The 27613-nt window shown below is 38.0% G+C and overlaps 1 protein-coding gene across 9 annotated transcripts in view; it reads right to left on the reverse strand.

The window, feature by feature from the left end:
* Nucleotides 1-1644: 1644 nt before the first annotated feature.
* TBK1 (TANK binding kinase 1) overlaps nt 1645-27613 on the reverse strand; it is a 62798-nt gene continuing 36829 nt past the window's right edge. For 4 of the 9 annotated variants that reach the window (XM_078336135.1, XM_002752702.6, XM_078336133.1 and 1 more), the window contains 13 exons: nt 25876-26072; nt 24610-24668; nt 24110-24201; nt 21210-21311; nt 19388-19466; nt 12450-12571; nt 12279-12355; nt 11361-11400; nt 10733-10834; nt 10524-10620; nt 10009-10115; nt 9723-9794; nt 5253-6031 (listed from right to left, as the gene is read on the reverse strand). In XM_078336135.1, the coding sequence (XP_078192261.1) occupies nt 5980-6031; nt 9723-9794; nt 10009-10115; nt 10524-10620; nt 10733-10834; nt 11361-11400; nt 12279-12355; nt 12450-12571; nt 19388-19466; nt 21210-21311; nt 24110-24201; nt 24610-24668; nt 25876-26072 (1198 nt within the window). In that variant the 3' untranslated portion in view covers nt 5253-5979. Of the gene's footprint in view, nt 2670-5252; nt 6032-7808; nt 7981-8768; nt 8891-9722; nt 9795-10008; nt 10116-10523; nt 10621-10732; nt 10835-11360; nt 11401-12278; nt 12356-12449; nt 12572-19387; nt 19467-21209; nt 21312-24109; nt 24202-24609; nt 24669-25875; nt 26073-27613 lie in introns of those variants that run through there. The other 5 variants (XM_035256205.3, XM_078336131.1, XM_035256202.3 and 2 more) reach the window with 3 other exon arrangements.

A 27613-nucleotide genomic window follows, 5' to 3' on the forward strand; every position in this document is an offset into this window, starting at 1 on the left:
CCTAAATCCCCTTCCTCTGTCATTCTTTTGGCTTGTCCTTTAGACCTTGGCCCTTGTAACTAGAAACTGTATTAATAGATGTTCTTTCTAAAGAAAGAGTTTTAAGCTTTCTTAAGAGAAGCTCTAACCTAATGCAACACTTGATAATTTTCAAGCATGGACCTCCTGACCTCTTTCATAAAAACACAATTATTTTCACAGAGGAGTGAAAAAAAAAGAACAATATCCACTAATTCAACTTCCAACAGAATTGTCAGTGGCAATTTGCAGGACTTAGTGGTGATGGACAAGCAATCTCCTAAACCTATAGCCTTGATCCCATTTGTTTTGTGCATTTTTACTGGGAAAATGAAACCTTTTTTTTTTTTTTTGAGACGGAGTCTCACTCTATCGTCCAGGTTGGAGTACAGTGGTGTGATCTTGGCACACTGAAACCTCCGCCTCCTGGCTTCAAGCGATTCTCCTTTCTCAGCCTCTTGAGTAGCTGGGATTACAGGTGCCCGCCGTCACACCTGGTTAATTTTTTGTATTTTTAGTAGAGACGAGGTTTCACCATGTTAGGATGGTCTCGATCTCCTGACCTCATGATCTGCCTGCCTCAGCCTCCCAAAGTGCTTGGGATTACAGGCATGAGCTACCATGCCCGGCAAAATGAAACCTATTTTAAACTTTGGCAGGAATTTATTCTAGGAAAAAAACTGATTTTTTTTTTTCTGCCTCCTGCCCCAGCCTCCCCAAATTGATTCTTATGAGTCAAAAAATTAAAAAAAATGTGTAAAAGTGCCAGGCATGGTGGCTCACACCTGTAATCCCAGCACTTTACAGGAGGCTGAGGTGGGAGAATTGCTTGAGCCCAGGAGTTCAAGACTAGCCTAGGCAACAAAGTGAGATGCTACCTCTACCCAAAAAAAAAAAAAAAAAAAAAAAAAAAAAAAAAAAAAAAGCTGGGCATGGTGGCATGTACCTGTAGTCCTAGCTACTCAGAAGGCTGAGGTGGGAGGACTGCTAGAATCCAGGGGAAGCTGCAGTGAGCTATGACTGCACCACTGCTCTCTAGTCCTGGTGAAAGAGCAAAACCCTATTTAAAAAAAAAAAGTCTAAAATAACATTTTCCCCAGGGTTCGATTTTGATCTTTAACCATTTATGGAATAATTCTCTAGAACTTCTATTACTGAATCCGTTTCAGTATTTCAGCAGACATCAATACCTAGCTGTCTACCATGTAACTCGTACTGAGGTTCCCATCATCTCTACTGAGACTATGTCTAACAGTTGGTCCTTGTGCATTCTGTTTATGTCAAAAGAAATAAATTTATTCATATATTCATTTAGGAGCTTATTTAGTCACTTAAACAGCCTGATGTAATATTTGGACTTGCTTTTATATTCCATAGCAAATTTTTGGAGCTGATTTACTCTGTAAAGAGAAGCAAGGGATATTATTATATTGCCAGTTTTTATTTCCAGATCAGATGTTTTTGTTTTCTATTCCATTTTTAGTATTTCTTAGGAATCTGGACTTTGAATCTTCTTACAAGTGACAAGTGGGGAGCAAGTCTAACTAACAGTGTAAGAGTTTTTCAGATACTTTGGACTTCTTTAAAGTGGGATGTGGGGTGGAGAATCCAACTGAAACAGTACTGTTTTCTTTTTTTATATAGTTTAATGTGTTTTAATAGAAAACTTACAGGAACAGCACAGAAGACAGACAACATTAAAAACATGTACTTGCATGTAGGACAACTCAGAAAAGTACAGTGAATGGATGGAATCTACTGTGTGATAAAAATGCTACAAACACCATTTAGTTGCCGTCAATAAGAAATTCACTTGTTTTTTAAAAAATCCAAATGCTGGCATTGTCCAGAAAAATTTAACAGGTTTCTTTATAATTATTATAAAGTTGAACCGCTGAAACTTGTTCACTGAAACATTTTAGCTTGCATTAATGCTTTACGTCTCCACATTTATATTAAAGATTCACACACAAATGAAGATGGAAAAACTGCCAATACCTGATTTCTGTCCCCTATTTTTCCACTCACAATCATATACTTATGTACCTTTTGACCCCATGGAAAAAAAATTAACGTTCAGAACTACCAATAACAGGAAGAAGATAACTTTTTTTTTTTTTAGAATGAAATATTTCCCATCATAGTTGATTCTTAAGCACTCTCCATGTATGCAGCGTGCTAGCTGGATATCTTTTGGCATAATTGTTACATGTTTGTCATGGATAGCACAAAGGCTGGTGTCTTCGAAAAGGTCAACCAGATAGGCCTCACTTGCCTCCTGCAAAGCACCGATAGCTGCGCTCTGGAAGCGCAGATCTGTTTTAAAGTCCTGAGCAATTTCTCACACCAGACCCTGGAAGGGACGTTTGCGAATTAAAAGTTCAGTGGACTTCTGATAACGTCTAATTTCACGGAGTGCCAAGGCCTGTAACGATGAGGTTTCTTCACCCTCCAATAGAGGGCGCACTCTTGTGAGCGGCGTTTGTAGCCAGTTGCTTCCTGGGTGCTTTACACCAGTAGATTTGCGGGCAGTCTGCTTTGTACAAGCAATGGTATAGAGACCTCCTTACTTACCCCCCTTCTCCTTCGGCTGAAGCTCAGCGAGCGAGAGACTACGCTGGCATTGGAGAGCGACGGTGGCGCAGTGGCAGCTGCAAACACAATTCAGTAAAGATTTCTTTAAATGTTTTTCTTTTCAACTGTGTCTGCCCCAGGACTTCTAAGTTTCAAAAATTTGAGTAACTGTAAATTTTCTGCAGCATTTCCTCAAAGAGAAAGCACAACATATAAAATGCATCTGAGTGAGATGAAATTAGAAACAAAAGACTAGTTCTTAGCCAGGCGCAGTGGCTCATGCCTGTAATCCCAGCACTTTGGGAGGTTGGGGCAGGCAGATAACCTGAGGTCAAGAGTTTGAGACCAGCCTGACCAATATGGTGAAACCCTGTATCTGATAAAAATACAAAAATTAGCTGGGCATAGTGGCGGGCACCTGCAATCTCAGTTACTTGGGAGGATGAGGCAGGGGAATCACTTGAACCCGGGAGGTTAAGGCTGCAGTGAACCAAGAGTGTGTTACTGCATTCCAGCCTGGGCGACAAGAGTGAAATTCCAACTCAAAACACACACACACACACACACACACACACACACACACACACACACGGTGGCTGTAATCTGAAAGGGGAATAAATTGTTGACATTTCAGTTGAGAGTCCCTTATTCCTACCCTCCATTCTTAATTCTAAACAATGTATCTCTTACTTTTAACGCAGACCACCACAAAAGGTAAATATTATTGCAAAAAAAAAAAAAAAAGACCACCAACAACAAAAACACCAAAGAGATAAAAACAATCTAAACCAAAACAATCATGAAAAGTTCCGGATTATTGTAATTTTGTTCTGAATAATTTATTGATAAAGACACATTTGCAAAGAAATGTTGATTTATTTTTAATATCTAAGAAGCATTTCTTTTGACATGATGAAATCAGGTCTATAAGCCAAGACATGGTGTAATCAGGTCTACGCCAATAATTTGGTAACCTACACAATAATGGCAGCTGGAATTTTTTTTGAGATGGAGTCTCACTCTGTTGCCCAGGCTGGAGTGCAGTGGTGTGATCTCGGCTCACTGCAACCTCCACCTCCCGGGTTCTAGCAGTTCTCCTGCCTCAGCCTCTTAAGTAGCTGGGATTATAGGCTCGTGCTACCACAGCTGGCTAATTTTTTATTTTTAGTAGAGATGGGGTTTTACCATGCTGGCCAGGCTGGTCTCAAACTCCTGACCTCAGGTGATCCACCTGCCTCAGCCTCCCAAAGTATTGGGATTATGGGCATGTGCGACCACACCTGGCTAATTTTTTATTTTTACTAGAGACAGGGTTTTACCATGTTGGCCAGACTGGTCTCGAATTCCTGACCTCAGGTAATCCACCTGTCTCGGCTTCCCAGAGTGCTGGGATTATAGGCGTGAGCCACTGCACCTGGCCTATATATACTATTTTTATATCATTAATTACCAACTTTTGGAAACATGTTCCAATATTGAAAAAATGTTACTCAACTGAAGACATAACTTATTGTAAAGCTAATTTCATTTAAACGGTCCCTGAAAATTAGCAGACGGGTATCACCATTCATTTAAAATGTTTTGACAAATGTTTTCAATGAGGAGGCATTTTTGAGGGTAAAATATTGAAAGCAAGAATGCTAATTTTCCATGTCACTCTAATGGGGGAGTAAAAGAGTAAATCTTAAAAAATACTAATACTAATAGGTATATTCCTGTCAATACTATTAGTAAAAGTACAATCTCCACATAAAGGTTCTATTTATTGGTGTTCTTTGTTAGAGGTGCTGAAATAAAAACTAAATTGGCAAATTTATTAAATAATCACCTAACGAGTAAAATTTTACCTGAGAGTCAGTGATATAAACATTTAAACTATGTAAGATACCCATATTAGATGGTCGAATGGAAAATTAAAATAAAGAGGGACTAAATACTTCCTTACCCCACACATTCTCAGACTAAACAGGTATCTGACAATGGATAACTGTATTTATATAAATAAAGGCATTCACCCTTACATTTATTTCTGTGATATGTACATGTGATGCTCAAAATGCTCCACTACAATAATGTATCATGATCTCACATAAAATCCTAATCTTTTCATTTCTTAAGATTGATTAAGTTACTGATGTTCTTGGTAAACAAATATATTTCTCTTTAGGGTATGTTATTTTATGATTTGCAGATTGTGTGTAACCATTCTTCACCAGTCTGGAAAGCCAGAAACCAAAACCAAAAGAAAGAATAATTCTGTTGGATGTAATAATTTCTTGCCAAGCAAAATCCCTTAGTCTAGAACACTGAGTAGATTTTTCAAAGAAAATGTTCCTTTTTGTCTGGGCACAATAGCTCACACCTCTAATCCCAGCACTTTGGGAGGCTGAGGCGGGCGGATAATTTGAGGCCAGGAGTTTGAGACTAGCCTGGCCAGCACGGTGAAACCTTGTCTCTACTAAAAATACAAAAATTAGCCAGGCGTGGTGGTGTGTACCTGTAATCCCAGCTACTTGGGAGGCGGAGGTTGCAATGAGCAGAGACACAAATGTCTCCCTACATCCAATATTCTGAGAGTAGTTTATGATTACCATCTATATTGTTACTTTCAAAAGATAACTTTTGTTTCACAAACTGGATACACAGAAACATATGAACTCTTTACCTTAAAATTGAGAAATTTATTTTTTTTCCATGAAATAGTAAGCAGAATTAAAGAAATATACAGCTTAAAACAGTTAAAATAACCTTAGAATTTTAATGACAATTATACATTTATGGCCAAAGGAAAAAATGAATAGTTTTAAATAATGAATTCACTTTAAAAGTTTGCTTAATAATTCATCTGAAATTACATGGATACAAGGATAACTGGGATCCGGGCACCTTGTAAAATAAAATAATGCCACTTTATCCTTCGCAAAAAAATTGTTATCCCAGTATAACAGTGGTTCGGTTCTGCTCCCCACTCACAGTAGCCACCGTTCTACCATTTACAAACATGTCAACTCAGTCTTCCTGCTATGTAAGGATGCCTATTTCAGTTCCATTAAAAATACTTCCAGTAGGCAGTCAGAGAAAATGACTTACTTAGCCCCACTCAGAGTAGAGGATCAGTATGTCAACACATTGTTCGGTCATGGCTTTCTTCTCGTGCTCACTGAGGTCAAATTTCCTCATATTATAAATGTTAAAAGATAAAATTACATCTTCACAGCAGCCAAAAATTTATATATTTTTTATGTATTTACAATATTGTACATATTTACATGACCACTTCAAATACTGGACTGTAGAAACAAGTGACCATCTATAAAGGCATTCATTTAATGCCCAAGCATTATTTTCTTGTGCAAACGGAAACTTTTTCAAACTTCTGTTAGAAAGCTAAAGACAGTCAACATTGTGAAGGCCACCATCCATGGTTAAAGAGCCAAACCTAAAACACACACAAAAAGAGAAAAGGTAATCTCAAAATATTCATTTATGTATAAAGGCCCCCAACATTCAAATACTTTTCAGAGGAATAAATAGCTATTTATTTTTAAAGAGTTTAAGCAGTTATGATTTGTTCTATTTCTTACTGGAACAGCATGCTATATCATAAATGCATGAGAAACTGATATGATGCAATGAAGAAAGTATTAGTAAGAACTGGATAATTTCTTTCTGGTGGGGTGGGATTTGTTTTTATTTTTATTTATTTATTTATTTAGAGACAGAGTTCTGCTCTTGTTGCCCAGGCTGGAGTGCAATGGCACGATCTTGGCTCACTGCAACCTCCATCTCCCGGGTTCAAACAATTCTCCTGCCTCAGCCTCCCAAGGAGCTGGGACTACAGGTACACACCACCACACCCAGCTAACTTTTTTCTATTTATAGTAGAGACAGGGTTCTCCATGTTGGTCAGGCTGGTCTCCAACTCCTGACCTCAGGTGATCCACCCGCCTCAGCCTCCTAAAGTGCTTGGATTACAGGTGTTAGCTACCGCGCCCAGCTGGGATTTATAAACTAAGATAGAGTTGGGGCCAGGCGTGGTAGCTCATGCCTGTAATCCCAGCACTTTGGGAGACTGAGGCAGGTGGATCACTTGAGGTTGGGAGTTTGAGACCAGCCTGGTCAATATGGCAAAACACCTTCTCTACTAAAAATACAAAAATTAGCCAGTGTGGTGGCACACGCCTATAGTCCCAGCTACTCAGGAGGCGAGGCAAGAGAATTACTTGAACCCTGGAGGCAGAGGTTGCAGTGAGCCAAGATCACACCACTGCACTCCAGCCTGGGTGACAGAGTGAGGCTTTGTCTCAAAAAAAAAAAAAAAAGACATTGAGTGTGACATACCCAAGAGATGATGACAAATGATACCTTGCTAGAAAAGAATGTTATTTTGGAGAGCAGTGGGAAGTAAAGTTGGATGAACAGGCTGGAACCAGACTATTATACTCTTTGAATGGAAGTATGAATTTAGACTTGACTTTTTAGGTAACAGGAGTTTAGAAACTTTTGAGCCAAAGAAGTCATACAAATACATCAGTATTCTGAAAGATGATTTTGGCTTTAATGCCCATGACAGATGGGAAGAGCTCGGGGTTAAGAAAAAACTAGGTTAATACCATACATCACATATGAAAGGGAAAGGAGATCTGAATGAGGATGATGAGGGGGAAGGATGGGAGACAACTTGTTGAGAGGGAGTAAAGAACATTAGGAGTCTACAATAATTTATGTTTAAGGGAGTAAGAGAAAGGTGGTACCTCAGAATAGGATAAGGAGATAGAGGGAAAACTGAGTTGGGATGAGTTTAGATATGAAAAAAAAATTGAAGTGATAGTGGGTGATCCACATGGAGACAGTAGAATACTCTGAACAAAATCTGGCTTCCATTACTAGTTTTGTCATTTAACATTTAAGATTATGCCATGTTATATCACCCATATCTTGTCAAGAAACCTGCAAATAAAACATAGGAGGAACTGACTTACTAAATGTGGTTTAGGAAGTTGGAATTTTATTCCACAAGGCATAAGTACGTAAATATAAAAGTGTGTTAAAAGCACATCTTTGGCGGGCTGTGGTGGCTCAAGCCTGTAATCCCAGCACTTTGGGAGGTGAAAGCTAGTGACATGAGGTCAAGAGATCGAGACCATCCTGGTCAACATGGTGAAACCCTGTCTCTACTAAAATTACAAAAATTAGCTCTGGGTGGTGGTGCACACCTGTAGTCCCAGCTACGTGGGAGACTGAGACAGGAGAATTGCTTGAACCCAGGAGGTGGAGGTTGCAGTAAGCCAAGATCGCATCAATGCACTCCAGCCTGGTGATGGAGCAAGATTCCATCTCCAAAAAAAGCGTATCTTTACAGTCTCTTCTACTTGCTGATCTTTAAGCCTAAAAGGATTTAGGTAAAGTTGTGAAGAAACTGTAAATTGGATACTATAAATAGTTAATTACTACAAACAAGAAAAGTATTTTAAAAAATTAACAAGCAATTCCCACCAAAAATAAAAACTGAGCAAACATATAAATGATGTTTGACATCACCATAAACCACAGAAATATAAATTAAGATCTCGGTTTTTACTAAACAAATTGGGGAACGTTTAAAAGACTGATAACATTCAATGTTGCCAAAGGCACAGGTCTTGTCTGTTTAGGACTATAACAAACACCATTTTAAGGAACAAAATTTGCCAGGTGCAGTGGCTCACGCCTGTAATTTCAGCACTTTGAGAGGCTGAGGCAGGTGGATCACCTGAGGTCACAAGTTCGAGACCAGCTGGCCAACATGGTGAAACCTCGTCTCTACTAAAAATATAAAAATTAGCCGGTGTGGTGGCAGGCACCTGTAGTCCCAGCTACTTGGGAGACTGAGGCAGGTGAATCACTTGAACCCGAGAGGCAGAGGTTACAGTGAGCTGAGATTGTGTCATTGCACTCCAGCCTGGGCAACAGCAAAACTCTGTCTCAAAAAAAAAACCCCAAAATTATTAAAACCCACCATAATTTAAATTGGCATACTCTCCAACCCAGAAATTCCGTATCTAGAAACATCTAAAACTGGTTCCTCAGAAATTCCCATGCAAATACAGGAAGATATATATACAAGATGCTCAATGAAGCATGGTCTGTAACTGTGAAAAATCAGAAACTTAAATGCCCAATAAATACACAAGGACAGGAGGCTGGGTTCTAGCTCTAGCTCATCTTCTCAGGGTATAAATTTAATACCTGTGGAACATGGATAGACTATCCAAGGTTGAAATGTACATTCCATGAGACAGTGCAGTGGGAAAGTGCCCTGCAAGGGTACAAATGGGAGATATATATATATATTTGTTTGAGACAGAGTCTCGCTCTGTCATCCAGGCTGGAATGCAGTGGCATGATCTTGGCTCACTGCAACCTCCACCGCCCAGATTCACGCGATTCTTGTGCCTCAGCCTCCCAAAGTACTAGGATTACAGGTGTGAGCCACTGTGCCTGGCCAAATGCGAAATATTTTTATTAGCATTACAAGGCTTTGAGAACTTACAGAGGAGCACCTAAGGGCTTGAAAAAGAAAAGGTTCCATTACAGCGCCAAATATGACTTAATTTCTCTGAGGAATCAGGATAAGGAAAACAGCCATCCAAATATTGCTTTATTGGCTCTGTATGTTTTTAAAAATCTCTTTTGGCCTTATCTATTAGGATTTTGCAGATAATAAGCAGCCACATAGCTCCTCAAAGTAATGCATTTACCTATGGCTTTCCCATGCAAGGAGGTGTGCAGAGGACTCTGTAAGCTACTTAGCACCAGAGTGCTAGTGTCTTAACAAGAAACTCTGATTCCCCAAATTGAAAATTATGACTCCAATGAATAAGTTATAAAAAATAATGTAAATAGAGTTTGGTCTTTACAAACTGATTCAAATAAGCAAGTAATTCAATTAACCAGTTATTCTATAAAATGGAACCAATCAACCATTAAAAGGCATCAAAAATTCACAATCATACTGAGAGAAAAACAATGAGTTCTGACTTTATGACCCTTTACCACTGCTGAATCTATTCACACAGGAAGATATAAGTACAGATGTGTATGAACTCAATTGCACAGAAAATCAGAATAATTATTTTTGCATTACTCACCTTTCTAAAATGTGGTTATTTTCAGCAAGTTCTTTAACCACTCCTTTCATCTCTTCCTTTAGTTTCTTCATACTATATAAAATAAACAAGCACCTTTGCTTTAAAAAAGTATGCAGATGTTTTAGAATGATGTTTATGTTTCAGTTTTCTAAACTTAACTAGTCAATAAATAACCTTTTAAGCACTGTATTACAACAAACATCAAACATTTCAAAATGTAAGAGCAAGAGCACAAATTGCAATAAAAGCAAATGGAAACACTACAGTTACCAAATGAGTTTCTTACCCAAGAGTCATTTCTACTAATGTGTTAGAACTTGGATAAATTGGGGTCATGGTATGTTTGATTCCACTGGAAGCTGCAAACATTTTCTGAGGCAAAGTTTCTTGTAACTAAAAACATCAAAAAAAAAAGAAAAAAGAAAAATAACCACATTAATCACAGAACAAAAGTACTTACTACAGATCTGACATCAAGTGTTGGAGCTTTTAATAAGTCTTATAAAAATTTTAAATTTTGATTTCAAAAGTATCAATGATACAATACTTAATCAACACCCTTGTAAGAAACTTTCTCACACAGATGATAAAAGGATGGTTTATCAGCTGTTTTTAAAACATCTAGACTTTTAAAACTTGGCTCAAAATACATATGAAAAATTTGTGGGTGGAACCAAATATAGGCACATTCTATCCCATTTTTCCCTTGTCAATCACTATCAGTTATAAACTGAGAAGAATTTTAATTTTTCTTAACGAGAAAAATGCTTTTTTCTAGATACTTTTGATAGTTATACTTACCTCATTAGTATAGTCTTGATACTTTGATACTTCTTCTTCAATATCAAAACACTGATTAGTCAGAGAAAATAACTGTTTCCTCAGATGAAGCATCTTTCTGAAAACCAAAAAGAATCCATTGATATGCAGTCTAGGGAAACATTCTCACTTCAAATGTACATTTCTATTGTGCAGTCAACCACTCATCACTCCAAAAGAAGTTTACTCACCTCATCCATTCTTCTGACTTATTCAAAAATGCCTCGTACTTTTTAACACACTCATCTGTAAAGTGTGTCATTGCTTTTGTTGCATGGTAATACAGTTTTTGCCTGTAATTTAGAAATAATCAAAAAGGCTTAAACCAATGTCACTGTTTCTACTTTCAATATTTAGAAATTTTCAAACATATGAAATGTATCTGTTTCCTATAATGACTGTTGTGGCTTTAGAATATTTACAGTAGAAAGTAAACATTTCTAAGATAGACATTATAGCAGCAAGAAGTGAAAGAAAAGGTTCAAAATGGATGTTAAAGAAAATGCCTATTGAATGAGGTTAAAGTTAAGACAGTGGTTAAGTCTGCCCTCCTATGTGCTCTATTATCTGTCCTTCTGTAATGAAAGCACAGGAGGCAGAAGGTGACTGAGTGGAATGGTAACGTTTGTCCCTGCTCCTTCTCCCACTGTGGTAACTTCCCAATTAAGGAGCAGATGCATGACTTCAAAAATGTGTACATATTGTAACAATCCTGTAAAATCAAGATTAATATGTATTTTTAATTATAATTAATTTCAACTTGAATCATATTAATAAAGATCACCAAAAATAATTATTAAACATAATCTGGATACTTACTTATCAAATTTGTGGATTTGTTCTTCATTATAAGCTAGTCCTAGAAATAAGAAAATATATTACTGTTGTTAATGTAGAATCATAACATCATAGACAATATATTTTATTTTGAGATTACTGCTTCAAAATGGCTAAGAATTTGAAGCAGATGTCATAGATATGTGGCTCATGAGCTACTTATGGCCCACAGATGCTTTTATTTGGTCTGTAAAGAACAATGTAAAAAAACAATTAACTGTCAACATTTAAAAATCAAGATATTTCTAACAAAAACTTTGTATTTCTAGCTTTTGGTTTTGTTTTTTTTTTGAGATGGAGTCTTGCTCTGTTGCCCAGGATAGAGTGCAATGGCACAATCTTGGCTCACCACCACCTCTGCCTCCCAGGTTCAAGTGATTCTCCTGCCTCAGCCTCCTGAGTAGCTGGGATTACAGGAATGCGCCACCACGCCCGGCTAATTTGTTTTAGTAAAGACGGGGTTTCGTCATTTTGGTTAGGCTGGTCTCCAACTCCTGACCTCAGGTGATCCGCCCACCTCAGCCTCCCAAAGTGCTGGATTACAGGCGTGAACCACTGCACCCGACATTTCTAGCTTTTTTTGAGAACTGGGAAGACTGGGCAATACCTCTGGTGAATCTGAGTAGTGGCTCTCCCCTGTAGATGAGTCCCCACTGGCCAATTTCATTCCTTTCTGTAACCTGCCTAGCCTTTAGAGGTTCTGGAGTTCATGACCCTGATTTAAAGTATTCAAAAGGTTGATTTTAAGAACAGTTTTTTTGCACAACCTTTTTCCTGACAGAATCACATCTCTGAAACAGCTTAAGAAGCCACCCTTAAAGATATACCAAATTAATGAAACTGAACTACAACTAATTACTGAGTAATTTATTAAATTAAAAAATAGCAAATTTTACTTACTACGTTCTGCTTTGTCTTTTTTGAACTGATAGTAAATCTCTGTCATGCAATTTAACAGGACTTGTAGTTTTTCTACACTATTTAAGGAAGAAAAACTCATATAAATTAACTGAGTCAATGTGAAAAAGGACATATATAAGAGCAGAAACGACGCATAAAGCTATAACCTACTTTCTGTCTTTTGGATGAGTGCCTTCTTGATGTGCCCAGGCATCTGCCAGCAATCCGCCTGGAGATAGTCTGCTGTCAATATCCTGAAGACTGGTTTCTATTGTTCCCTGAGAACTGGAAAGCTAAATAAAACCAAAGGTTGAGATCCAGATTGCCAAAAGCTTTTTTTGAGAAACAATCATCGCAGTGTCAACAAAGTTTAAAGTCTGAACCACATTTCTTTTGTAGATTACTTCAATTCAAAGGCACAGTAATTATTTCCATTTTTAAATACAAGAGTTTCTTAGGTTGATTTCCACCAGGGGTACAATATGATTATAAAATGTGAGACTAGCATTAATATATCTTATAAAACATTTCATTCAGTAAATACCCTTCTAAAACAACATGTAAAATACTTCAATCTTGTTTCCTTATCTGTAAAAAGTGTTTAATTCTCCATTTCATAGCCCTGTTGTAAAAATTCAATAGAACCACTAGAACAGTCCCAAGCATAAACTATGTAAGTAGCAAGATGTGTGCTCTTGTTTAGAGGCCAAACCAAAGCAACTACTCTTAAAAACAGAAAATGAAAAGAAACCTCATCTAAGATTCTGTTCATTTTAAGTTTAGTAAATTTATCACTTGCCTGCCACAGAAATGCATATAGTATTTGTAAAACTTGTGAAGAAAGGATGAGGCTAGACTTAAAGGATTAATATGTCCAAATATTTCAAAGGTCCTGATACACACTACTGCCTTTCAAATAATGTTGTCAGTAGCAGCTGACATTGCCACTAGCAACAAACAAGGGTGCCTTTTAAACCACACTCTTGTCAGCACTGGCATTATAATTTTTTAAGCCCTGATAATCTGAAAGATAAAAACAGTATCTTACTGTTATACAAGTTTTTCTTACTATTGGATTTGAGCATTTTTTTCAAGATTTTTAACTCAGTAACAAAATATGTATATACCTGAATCAAAAGTTTCAGCAGATATATTTTCATTTATAAATTGTCTCTAAATGTTCTTTGCTCATCGAGTTTTTATAAGTTAACTATTTTCCTTATCAATTTGTATGAGTTAGTTTTATAAAAAATGCTTTATCATATTTTCCCAACTTATTTGCTTTCTAAGATTTTTTAAACATACCAAGATCTTAAATGGTTATTTTATTTTTGAAACAGGGTCTCACTCTGTCACCTAGGCTGGAGGGCAGTGGGGCAATTGCAGCTCACTGCAACCTCTGCATCCCGAGTTCAAGCCATCCTCTCACCTCAAGCCTCCCAAGTAGCTGTGACTAGAGGTGTGTGCCATCACACCTTGCTAATTTTTGCTTTTTTTTTTTTTTGGTAGAGATGGGGTTTCACCATGTTGCCCAGGCTGGTCTTGAACTCTTGAGCTCAACCAATCTACCCCCACCATGGCCTCCTAAAGCACTGGGATTACAGGTGTGAGCCACTGTGCCCTGCTTAAACTTTTATATGATCAAATATATACCTTGGTTTTTATGTTTTATGTCTTTATTAACATTAGTGTTTAGAACGTGTTAAATTATACATCCAATATATGGGAAATAGTTTATGGAAAAAGTTATTTCTTACAGCATTACATAGAAGAGTGAAAAGCAAACTGAAGGACCAACAGTAAAGGAGTAAGAAGACTGTAATAAATCCACTGGCTGCAATATCATATCATTAAAAAATTGGTGTTATAAAAAAAAACCTGGGAAATGCCTATACTACAATGTTATACAAAAAGTTAAAAATAATAATCATGTTTGTAGAGTAACAATCATTTAATAATACATATATAAAAGAAAACCAAAACAGTGGTTGACCAAATTTTAGCAGCATGAGAATCACCTGGAAGGCTTATTTAAAAAGGCCTTTGCAACCTAGAAATAGAAATTCCATTTGACCCAGCAATCCCATTACTGGGTATATATCCAAAGGATTATAAATTGTTCTACTATAAGGACACATGCACCTGAATGCTCACTGCAGCACTGTTTACAATAGCAAAGACCTGGAGCCAACCGAAATGCCCATCGATGATAGACTGGACAGGGAAAATGTGGCACATATACACCATGGAATACTATGCAGCCATAAAAAACTATGAGTTTGTGCCCTCTGTAGGGACATGGATGAACCTGGAAACCATCATTCTCAATAAACTGACACAAGAACAGAAAATCAAACACTGCATGTTCTTACTCACAGATGGGTGTTGAGCAATGAGAACACGTGGACACAGGGAGGGGAGCATCACACACTGGGGTCTGTCGGGGGAAATATGGGAGGGACAGTGGGGGATGGGGAGTTGGGGAGAGATGGCATGGGGAGAAATGCCAGATATAGGTGAAGGGGAGGAAGGCAGCACATCATACTGCCATGTGTGTACCTATGCAATTATCTTGCATGTTCTTCACATGTACCCCAAAACCTAAAATGCAATTAAAAAAAAAAAGAATAAATTAAAAAAAAGGCCTCGGCTGGGTTCTACCATCAGAGCTGCTGACTCAACATATCCAAGGTGAGGTCCCAAAATGTGCATTTCTACTAAGTTCCCGTGTGAGGCTGATACTGCTGGCCCAGGAGCCACTCTCTTCTTTATTTTTTGAGACAGGGTCTCACTCTGTCACCCAGGCTAGAGTACAGTGGCATAATCTCAGCTCACAGCCACCTCCATCTCCTGGGTTCAAGTGATTCTCTTGCCTCAGCCTCCCCAGTAGCTGGGATTACAAGCATTCGCCACTATGCCTAGCTATTTTTTGTATTTTTAGCAGAGACAGGGTTTCACCATGTTGGCCAGACTGGTCTCGAACTCCTGGCCTCAACTGATCCACTCACCTCAGCCTCCCAAAGATCTGGGATTACAGGCATGAATGAGCCACGACACCTGGTGGCCCAGCAGCCACTCTGAGAAACAATGCTGCAGGGCTATGGACAAAACTTTTAAGAATCACTTTTTTGAGTGCAGAATATATGTGGTATTTTTTCTACTTATAAATTTTACTTTTGTGGTGGGAAAAACTTTTTTGTTTTTTTTTTTTTTTTGAGACGGAGTCTTGCTTTTATCAGGCTGGAGGGCAGTGGCGCAATCTCAGCTCACTGCAACCTCTGCCTCCTGGGTTCAAGAGATCCTTCCGCCTCAACCTCCTGAGTAGCTGGGACCACAGGCGCATGCCACCATGCCCGGCTAATTTTTTGTGTGTGTTTTTAGTAGATTTTATTTTATTCACCATTTTATTCACCATGTTGGCCAGGATGGTCTCGATCTCTTGACCTCACAAAGCGCTGGAATTACAGGCGTGAGCCACCGCACCCGGCCCTCTTTTTTTTTTTGAGACAGAGTCTTGCTCTGTCACCATGCTGGTGTGCCATGGCGCAATCTCAGCAGCTCACTGCAAACTCTACCTCCTGGGTTCAAGCGATTCTCCTGCCTCAGTCTCCTGAGTAGCTAGGATTACAGGCACGTGCCACCATGCCCAGTTACTTTTTAATTTTTGTATTTTTAGTAGAGATGGGGTTTCACCATGTTGGTCAGGCTGGTCTCGAACTCCTGACCTTGTGATCCACCCACCTTGTCCTCCCAAAGTGTTGGGATTACAGGTGTGAGCCACTGCACCTGGCCAGAAAAATTTCTTTAAGGTCTCACTAGGAAAGGAGTTACAACAACTCAACAGGTTATGAGAAAAAATGAAATCTAGGGAAAAGTAATTGGCTTGAAGTGAAAAGTCCTAATGTCATAAGACTCCACTACCTCAAGCTATTTGGTTATCTATGCTTTCTCATAAGAAATCTTAATCTCACAGAAATATCATAAAAATGGAAAAAATTTTGAGATCCCCAAAAGAAAACATATAATTTTGATTGAAAGTGCTCAAATGATGCTGGCCCTGGAAATAAATGTCTACTAGGCCTGTGAGCTGGTAAATCATGTTCTAAAGTGAAAACAAAGAATATAAAACACTGACAGCAAGATGGCTGCCTATATTTAAATGCAGACAAATACTGGGGAAGACTATTTTGTGCTTTCTGACTTTTAATCACTTTATTCTATAGCTATGGTTTTCAAACTTTCTTGATCACAGCTCATAGTAAGAAATTCACTGTTTTAACTCAGTAACATTTAAAGTGTGTATATACCTGAATCAAAAGTTTCCTGAACAGCCAGGTACAGTGGCTCACACCTGTAATCCCCAGCACTTTGGGAGACCAAGGTGGGCAGATCACAAGGTCAGGAGTTTGAGACCAGCCTGGCCAATATGGTGAAACCGTCTCTACTAAAAATACAAAAATGAGCCAGGCATGGTGGTGGGTGCCTGTAGTCCCAGCTACTTGGAAGGCTGAGGCAGGAGAATCGCTTGAACCTGGAAGGCAAAGGTTGCAGTGAGCTGAGATCACACCACTGCACTCCAGCCTCGGTGACAAAGACTCCATCTCAAAAATGAAAAAAAGTTTCATGAACAATAATTTCCTTATTATATGTGATGCATTCTGACATTTTCTATTCTGTTCCATTTAAAAACACATTGCTGATTACAATGCACTCAACTTCATAACCTACTAGTTGTTCATTACTCATAGTTTGGAAACCATTGTTTGAGATCTAAAACTGAGGAAAAGAAACAACTAAACATCAGCCTAAGCTGGAAAGAGAAAAGAATATTGTATCAAGTTCCTTCCATTCATTCTTTCATTCACTCATTTACTCATTTATTCATTTATTTGAGACAGGGTCTTGATATGTTGCCCAGGCTGGCATACAGTGGCTATTCACAGGCGTGATCCCACTACTGATCAGCACGGGAGTTTTGACCTGCTCCGTTTCTGACCTGGGCTGGTTTACCCCTCCTTAGGCAAGCTGGTGGTCCCCCACTCCTGGGAGGTCACCATATTGATGCTGAACTTAGTGTGGACACCAATTGGCATAGCACACTACAGCCCAGAACTCCTGGGCTCAAGCAATCCTCCCACCTCAACCTCCTGAGTAGCTGGGACTACAGGCATGTACCACCGTGCCTGGCAAGTTCCTTTCACTTTTCATTTAATATCCATTTTATGAAAGAATACTTCAAATGCTAAAGCTTGCAAACTTACAACACATTTATTTATTTAGAGACAGAGTTTTGGCTCTATTACCTAGGCTGGAGTGCAGTGACATGATCTTGGCTCACTGTAACCTTTGCCTCCTGGGCTCAAGTGGTCATCCTGTTTCAGCCTCCCAAATAGCTAGGACTACAGGTATGCACCATCATGCCTGGCTAATTGTTTCATATTTTTTTGTAGAGATGGGGTTTCGTCATGATGCCCAGGCTGGTCTCAAACTCCTGGACTCAAGTGATTCATCCAACTCAGCCTCCCAAAATGCTGGGATTACAGATGTGAGCCACTGCTCATAGCCAAGAGTACAGTATTTTTTATTTATCTCATTTAATTGGTACAACAGCTCATAAGATGAGCAGTATAAGAAATTGATGATTTTAGAGAAAAAGAAACCAAGGATGCAAAGAATTAAAGGCCTTTCTTAAGTAGCCAGCCATGAATAGGCAGGTAAATAGGGGCAGATCTGGGATTAGTAATTAGCTCTCACTGATTACTAATATATAAATCTGTGCACTTCCGTAATATTTTTTTGAGACAGAGTTTTGCTCTTGTTGCCCAGGCTGTAATACAATGGCATGATCTTGGCTCACTGCAACCTCTGCCTCCTGGGTTTAAGTGATTCTCCTACCTCAGGCTCTTGAGTAGATGGGATTACAGGCATGCAGCACTACACCTGGCTAATTTTTGTATTTTTCATAGAAATAGGGTTTCTCCATGTTGGTCAGGCTGGTCTTGAACTCCCAACCTCAGGTGATCCGCCCACCTTGGCCTCCCAAAGTGCTGGGATTACAGGCGTGAGCCACCATGCCCAGCCTATAATATATTTTAATAAGAGATTCAGAGACTCCCTGAAATTCTGTATTTTATAGCGGAGAAGAGATGTATGTCCTAATTCCTTTTTCTAACTATAGAAATGATTGCCTCCCTGAGGATCTCGAATCTTTCTTTCCTTAAATTTTTATTTTAGAAAAAAATCTGGTAATATTTTCCTAATTTAAATCTCTCTCTTTTTTTTTTGAGACTGAGTCTCACTCTTGTCACCCAGGCTGGAGTGTGATGCCACGATCTTGGCTCACTGCAACCTCTGCCTCCTGGGTTCAAGCAATTCTCCTGCTTCAGCCTCCCAAGTAGCTGGGATTATAGGCACCAACCATGCCCAGGTAATTTTTGTATTTTTAGTAGAGATGAGGTTTCACCATGGCCAGGCTGGTCTTGAACTCCTGACCTCAGGTGATCCACCTGCCTCGGCTTCCCAAAGTGTTGGGATTACAGGTGGGAGCCACTGTGCCTGGACTAATTTAAATCTATTTCTAAACAAGCTTAAGCACTTTACATTCAACTGCATGTTAAATTACATTTATGAACTTGCTTTAACTGCCACAGCAGCAACACAAAAGCATTATGGATTTATACACAAAGAGTGAGAGGGTGAGTGAGACAGAGAGAGGTTTAAATGACAGTAGGCATTTGGATATGTTACAAAAAACTTCAAGGCAGTAAGAGTATTTAATAATACTCTTAAAAGAAGTTTCTACAGACGGGAAAATACTCTTTCTCTGCAGTGAGAAACATCATCTCTGTAAGAAAGTTTATTTATTTAAACTATTTATTTTATAGACAAGATGTCACTCGGTTGCCCAGGCTAGGGTGCAGTGGCACCGTCATAACTTACTGCAGCCTTTAATGCCTCAGCTCAAGTGATCCTCCTGCCTCAGCCTCCTGAGTAGCTGTGACTATAGGTGTGTACCACCATGCCTAGCTCATAAGAAAGTTTAAATTTAATAGTGCCAGCAAAAGAATAGGTTATGAGCTTATAATTTTCATAATTTTGTAAATACTTACTCTCAACAATTTGGTGTGTATGTCTGAAATTTCACCTAACTCTGCCGCTTCTAGGTTGATCTTCATCAACTTTTCGTAACTGTATGAAAAGTCACAAGAGAAAATTAAATGAGTAAAATCAATACATAGTTTTAAAAAGATGTTTTATAGACCGGGTGTGGTGGCTCACACCTGTAATTCCAGTACTTTGGGAGGCCGAGGTGGGTGAATCACAAGGTCAGGAGTTCGAGACTAGCCAGATCAACATGGTGAAATACCGTCTCTACTAAAAATACAAAAATTAGCCAGGCATGGCGGTGTGTGCCTGTAATCCCAGCTACTCAGGAGGCTGAGACAGGAGAATTGCTTGAACCCGGGAGGCAGAGGCTGTAGTGAGCTGACATTGCACCACTGCACTCCAGCCTGGGTGACAGAGCGAAGATTCCACCTCAAAAAAAAAAAAAGTTTTATAAATAATATTTGAGATTTTATCATAACCATTTAAAAATTAAAAAATGATTCAAAGTCTATAAGCCAGCAGATTGTTTAAAAAAACCCTGATGACGGCTGGGCATGGTGGCTCACACCTATAATCCTAGCACTTTGGGAGGCCAAGGAGGGCAGATCACGAGGTTAGGACATTGAGACTAGCCTGGCTAACATGGTGAAACCCCGTCTCTTTCAAAAATACAAAAAAAATTAGCTGGGCGTGGTGGTGCATGCCTGTAGTCACAGCTACTCGGGAAGTTGAGGCAGGAGGATCAGTTGATCCTGGGAGGTGAAGGTTGCAGTGAGCTGAGATTTTGCCATTGCACTCCAGCCTAGGCAACAGAGTGAGACTTCGTCTCAAAAAGCAAAAGCAAAACCAAAAAAAAAAGACCCAAACCTGATGCCTTCCTGAAGAAGGAATTTTATCTGCTTCTATTTTAAACTTGCAGATTAAAGGATAAAACAGAAAAGACAAATTAATTTCAAATAGTCTTATGTGAGGATAATAGTAAAAATACTACATTTCATAATTAATGGAGGTCAATAGCGAATACTAATTTCATTTACTATATTTTCTCTGCAGTACAAATAGTATATTCTAGAAAGAGGGCAGTTTAAAATATCATTCTGTTTCAATACACATTTTCAGGAATAAAATTAACAAGAATAAACTAGAACGAATTCCTAAAATTCTGAAACTACTACCAGGTTGTTCTAGAATACCTCTTCCTATTTCCTTTGTTGACTACAGGTTTCATATTTTCTTATTCAGAGTTTCTGTTTTGCAAGACAGAAATAAGATGTTTTTCTCACTACCTTTTGCTAGCTAATGGCTGGGAGGAAATGCCACTAAAGAGATGGTATTCATTTCTTACCAAGAAAATTGGCACTTTTGCCTTTATGGTGATGAAGTAATCACTAATCTAAGGCTGATTTTTTTTTTTGATACAGGGTCTCACTCTGTCACCCAGGCTGGAGTTCAGTGGCATGATCTCAGCTCACTGCAACCTCTGCCTCCCAGGTTCAAGCAATTCTCCTGCCTCTGCCTCCCGAGTAGCTGGGATTACTACAGGCACATGCCACCACGCCCAGCTAATTTTGTGTATTTTTAGTAGAGACAGGGTTTCACCATGTTAGCCAGGACAGTCTTGATCTCCTGACCTCATGGATCCACCCGCTTTGGCCTCCCAAAGTGCTGGGATTAAAGGCGTGAGCCACTGTGCCTGGCCAAGGCTGATCTTTAATATAAACCCTTGCAGAGCATGTGATATTGTACCAAGAATAACTAAATCAATGAACAGAAATGGAACATTAAATAATTTAACCCTTAATAGTAAGGAAGCAGTCTACTCACACTTTCACAGTTTTTTCAATGTTTCTGATACAGAAATCCAATGTGATCACAACTTCTGTCTTTTTGTGAACAGTTTCATTGTAATCATCTTTAACTAATTCACTAAAAAAAAGAAATTATTCCCATTAGTTTATCTAAGGAGTTATTTTTTCTTATCTATCACTAATTATACTGCTGTTCAAAAACATTTTATAACAATATTCTTATTAGTCAATTCACACATTTTGAGATACTATAATTAAAAGCATTTCTGTGACCATATATATATATATATATATATATATACATACATATACATACACATATATCTAGGGAACTTATATTTTCACAAACCATTACTACTTAAACAGTTTAGAAACCTAAGGTATTAAAATTACATTAAAAAGTAAAAACAAATCTACAATTACACAAATAGTTTGTAGAGCATTACAGTTTATACTGCCAGAATTAATGTTTACTACTCATAGCAGACTACTGTCTGACTTATAAACCAATTACAGGTTGAATATCCCTTATATGAAATGCGTGGGACAAGGCCAGGCGCGATGGCTCACGCCTATAATCCCAGCACTTTGGGAGGCCGAGGCGGGTGGATCATGAGGTCAAGAGATTGAGACCATCCTGGTCAACAAGGTGAAACCCCGTCTCTACTAAAAATACAAAAATTAGCTGGGCATGGTGGTACGCGCCTGTAGTCCCAGCTACTCGGGAGGCTGAGGCAGGAGAATTGCTTGAACCCAGAAGGCGGAGGTTGCGGTGAGCCGAGATCATGCCATTGCACTCCAGTCTGGGTAACAACAGTGAAACTCCATCTCAAAAAAAAAAAAAAGAAAGAAAAAGAAAAAGAAATGCTTGGGACCAGAAGTGTTTCGGATTTTTGGAATATTTGCATATATACATATGCAAATGTGTATGATTAAGCATCTCTAATCTGAGATCCAAAATGCTCCAATGAGTATTTCCTTGAAGCATTAACTTTGAGCAAAAAGTTTCAAATTTTGGAATATTTTTTATTAGGGATGCTCAACTTGTGATGTAATCTCTGATGAAGGATGACAAAGTAAACAATACATAATTGAAGAACGCTTGATCTACATCAGGGATCAACAAACTAAGAACTGAGGCCTGCTTTTGTAAGGTCCATGAGCTAACATTACACTTTTAAAGGTTGCAGAAACAAAGAAGAGACCACATGCAGCCCACAAAGTCTAAAATATTAGACTGCCAACAGTAGTTTACATTAAAACTATTTTCTCATGACTTACTGAACTATAAACTAATAAGTAAAAGAAATAAAGCTTCATTGAGGATCAGCGATTAAGGGTAGACGAGAGAGAAAATGAAAACTGTTAGTACACAGAGCTTTTTCCAGAAACCAGTAAAAACAAGGAAGCTTCTTAGTAGAAATATAGAAACATAGGCTTAGGAACCAGACATGTGAACCCAGTGAAAAATATAAATACAAATTTATGGGTTTCATATAATGCTAACAGAAAAAAAAAAAGGAGCCTAATAAAAGAGCGATGAAATGCTTCACGTCCATTTTTGCAAGAAGGGGTGGGTATGAGGTAGGCATACAAAAACTGTTAAAAGCATTACAGTCCAAGGGCACATACATAGTGTAAGAGTGCAGAAAACAAATTTCTCAGCATCTGTCGGCCACAAGGCCATTACGATGTGTGTGCAAAATTCAAAAGCTTTGAATGATGTGTAGAAATAAGCATAATTCCCAAAGAGATCAATTATTTTCCATTTTTATCAGATGGAAAGATGCCATCTATAAACCATGAAAAGTAAAAAAAAAAAAAAGGTAAAAATTATATCCATCTTATATTTCTAAGAGTCATTTTAGGAAGAGATGACTTAAACTAGATGATCAGTTAACTATATTAAGCGATCTAGTGTTAAAAAATTCGCTTTTAAATTGCTTGTTAGATTACATATTCATATTGTATGATTTCATTTATATGAAATGTCTAGAATAGGCAAATGTATAGAAACAGTATATTAGTGGTTGCCTAGGGCAGGGCTGTGTTGGCAGAAATGGAGAGTGAATACTAATGGATGCAGAGTTACTTTCTGGGGTGATGAAAATGTTCTAAAATTAGAGACGATGGCTTTACAACTCTGGACATACTAAAAACCACTGAACTGTATGCTTAAATGGGTAAATTATATAGTTTATGAATTCTATCTCAATGCTGTGAAGGTTGGGTGTAGTGGCTCTCACCTGTAATCCCAGCTGTGTGGGGCTGACTGCTTGAGCCCAAGAGTTTGAGACCAGCCTGGGCAACATAACTAGACCCCATCTCTACCAAAAAAAAAAAAAAAATTAGCTGGGCTTGGTGGAGTATGCCTGTAGTCTCAGGTACTTGGGAGGCTGAGGCAGTAGGATCACTTGAGCCCAGGAGTTTCAGGCTGCAGTGGTCTGTGATTGTGCCACTACACTCTAGCCTGGGTGACAGTGAGACCCTGTCTCAAAAAGAAAAAAAAAATGCTGTGATGAAAAAGTACTGTGAATTTCATTTGGGAAAATGATAGGAAATGAAGGAAGACTCTGAGGACTTAAATGCGAGAAAGTACAGACTGCTGGATTATAACAAGCCAAAGCCTTCTAACATAGTGAAATGACAACCGAGTCAAGGTCCTAGGAAAAGAAATGCATTTGCCGTCACATCCTATAGCGTGGTATAAGTTTTAAAATTCAGATATACTATTTGTACAAGGTCATTGTAGGACTCATGAAAAAATACCTGCTAAATGTTTTATAAGCTAAATATGAAACAAATGCATTATAATAAAAATCAAGCACCTAACCTAACTAGTCTGAAGAGAGAAAATATCAATGATGAACGAGGTCTACATGAAAACCAATTTTCACATTTCAATCTACTACTTACATCAGCCATCGTATCCCCTTTCGCATTAATTCCTGATAAAGCAGTAAGGTACTGGCGATTCTGCAGGCATAACACACAACCCCTGTTATTGCCTAATGAAGAAATAAAATGTGAATATTTGGTGCTAATTGCGGTATAGGGTAAGAAAAACTACACAAAATTATTCAAGCTTATACATTTTCATCAGGTTAATTAAAAACAATAAACCACCAATTTCTAAAAGTTAAAAACAGATATAACTATAATAAATATGTCATCCTTAACATTATCTGAACATGCACTGTCTCAATGGAGAGAATGTTCTTATATAATAAATTCAAGAAAGGATAAAAAGTAAAAAAAGAAAGACCAGAAAATAACTTGGAAAGGGTATCAATTTAAGTGAATAATTTCCTAAGTCATACAGGCATACATGAAGACACAATACATGTTATTGCTTCTACTATTGATAGAATACATTAAATTGAGATGTTTACATAGTAATTCAATTAAATACTAACCTTAGCCATGCTAGCATCCCCATCTAAATCATACCGTGGATGCACTTTAGGGAGGGAAACTGAAATATGAAGTAAAATAAAATGAGAAAGAAAACTTTTTGAAAAAATCACTTTATCCTTTATAGAGCAAACAGAATATCTAAATTAAACACTGGTAGCAAAATCTTTAATGTACTTTTCAAACAATAATGCTCATTCTCTAACAAATTACCTCCAATATTTCTAAGAAGTTTCATTTTTTCCTTAACTATATTCCAACACAATGAGTTCAATGCTTCTCTTTAAATCTACATCAACTCCCAACCCTTAAATAGAAATGTAAATTCTGGGTGATTCATTTTTTTTTTAACCAGTAGAATGAATAATTTAAAAGATTCTAAAAATGCAGATCTATTTTTTCTTAGACTCTAAAGCTTTGCACAATGTTGTATACATACTGGACACAAAAAAATGTTTGCTGAAATTTATGATATAAAAGGCAATTTTGAGTGTTAGTAAAACATTTTTTTTTTTTTTTTGAGATGGAGTCTGGCTCTGTTACCCAGGCTGGAACGCAGTTGCACAATCTCAGCTCATTGCAACCTTCACCTCCCAGGTTCAAGTGATTATCCTGTCTCAGCCTCCCAAGTAGCTGAGATTACAGGCACCCTATTTTTGTATTTTCAGTAAAGACGGGATTTCACGGTGTTGGCCGGACTGGTCTTGAACTCCTGACTTCATGATCCACCAGGCTCAGCCTCCCAAAGTGCTGGGATTACAGGTGTGAGACACCAAACCCGGCCAACGAAACACTTTTAAAAGAGAGTTATGGTGAAATGTATAACAAATAATTTTGTCATTTTATGAAACAAAATTTGAAGTCAAATGATGTCTACAAGGCTTTTCAATTTTACTATTGCTGTCTTTCAACTATAGTAACATAAAATTTAATATTTATAAAAGCTCTACATTAATGTCACTATCAACTTCATAAAGATGACAATCATTTCTACAATCACAAATTTTGTGGATTTTTTTGTTTTTGAGACAGGGTTCCACTCTGTTTCCCAGGCTGGAGTGCAGTGGTGCAATCTTGGCTTACTGCAACCTCTGTGACCTCAGCCGATCCTCTGACCTCAGCCTCCCATGTAGCTGGGAATATAGGTACAAGCCACCATGCCCGGCTAATTTTTGTTTTATTTTTTGTAGAGATGAGCTCTAAATATGTTGCCTAGACTGGCTGTAATTTTTTGATGGCCAGTAAGAACAAGAAAAACCCTAACTTACTTTTTTCATATATTAATCCTATGGTATTCAAAGGTTCCCGGCTTACTACAAAGATGGGATTTTCCTCAGTAGTTTTAGGGAAATGCTGTGCTAGTCTTCCAGGTTCTAAGACTAAGCGTCGTCCTTCATAGATAAGTTCTTGATTTGAAGAAAGAATTTTGGTTTGTTTATACACCAGTTCATGAAATATAGTAGCACTGTGTGAGAAAAAATCAAAAGGACATTGTAACTGGGGATAAAGTAAGAGGCAAAATCTTTTTAAAGTGCAACAATATTCATTTCTAACTCATATTCCTATGATCATAACAAGTTTATATAAACTTGCTTTGTTAATGTGGATACTACAAACCCCCTTCCATATAACCTGTCCATACAGTAAGCAATTCTAAAGTATTGTTATGTTTGGATACCTATGTAATATATAGGATTCTTAATATTTTCTTTTCTGTGTGTGTACGTGTGTGAGAGTATTTTCTTTCGCGCATGCGTGCGCCTGTGTGTGATAGAGTCTCCCTCTGTCACCCAGGCTGGAGTACAGTGGCACGATCTCGGCTCACTGCAGCCTCCACCTCATGCGTTCAAGCGATTATTGTGCCCCTGCCTCCTAAGTAGCTGGGATTACAGGCATGCACCACCACGCCCAGCTGATTTTTGTATTTTTAGTAGAAACCATGCTGGCCAGTCTGGTTTCAAATTCCTGGCCTCAAAGTGATCCACCTGCCTCAGCCTCCCAAAGTGCTAATATTACAGGTGCGAACCACCGCACCTGACCAAGATTCTTAGTATTTTCAAATAGAGAACCAATGTAGCAGAGATGTTTAGAGTACTGACTTGAATCAGATACCTGGGTTCAAATCTTAGCTTTTCCACTAACTTGCTATATAACCATAAGTGACTTAACTCTTATGCACCATTTCCTTAATAGTAAAATGGAAATAATAACAGTACCCACGTCACAGAATTGTTGTGAGGAACAAATGGCTTAAATATGTAAAGAACCAAGAACAGCACTTGTCATGTGACTGTATGTTTGTTAACTAAATTAATAAAATGAACTATTTTCAAAATGATGATTTAGGGAAAAGATAGCTTCCCCATGAATAGATCAATGACATCAAAAGAAATGTTTCAGCAGCAATACTGTAATTTGGCTCTACAAGCCTCCATTGGGTGACCTTTTGAAAAATTTTTGTTTCTAATTTTTGTGTGTACATAGGAAATGTATGTGTTTATGGAGTACATGAGATGTTTTGTTACAGGCATGCAATATGTAATAATCACATCATAGAGAATGTGGTATCCATCCACTCAAGCATTTATCTTTTGTGTTACAGATAATCATATTATACCCTTTTTAGCTTTTTAAAAATTTATAATTAAGTTATTACTAACTATAGTCACATTGGGTGAGCTTTTTAAAAACATTTTGACATCACTATAGATTCACATGCAGTTCTAAGAAACAATGAAGACAGACACCATATATTCTTACCCCAGCTTTCCCCAATGGTAACATCTTGCATATAGCAAAGCATTACAACCAGCTATTAACACTGATTCACTCAACTTACTCAAATTTCCCCAGTTTTACATGCAAGCGTATGTTTGTATACAGTCATGCATTGCTTAACAATGGGAATAAGTTCTGAAAAATGCACCATCGTGTGAACATCATGAAGTATATTTACAGAAAACTACATGCTATGCCTTCTACATACCTAGGTTATATGGTATCTAG

Source organism: Callithrix jacchus, chromosome 9, assembly GCF_049354715.1.
Source record: "Callithrix jacchus isolate 240 chromosome 9, calJac240_pri, whole genome shotgun sequence".
Taxonomy (NCBI): Eukaryota; Metazoa; Chordata; class Mammalia; order Primates; family Cebidae; genus Callithrix; species Callithrix jacchus.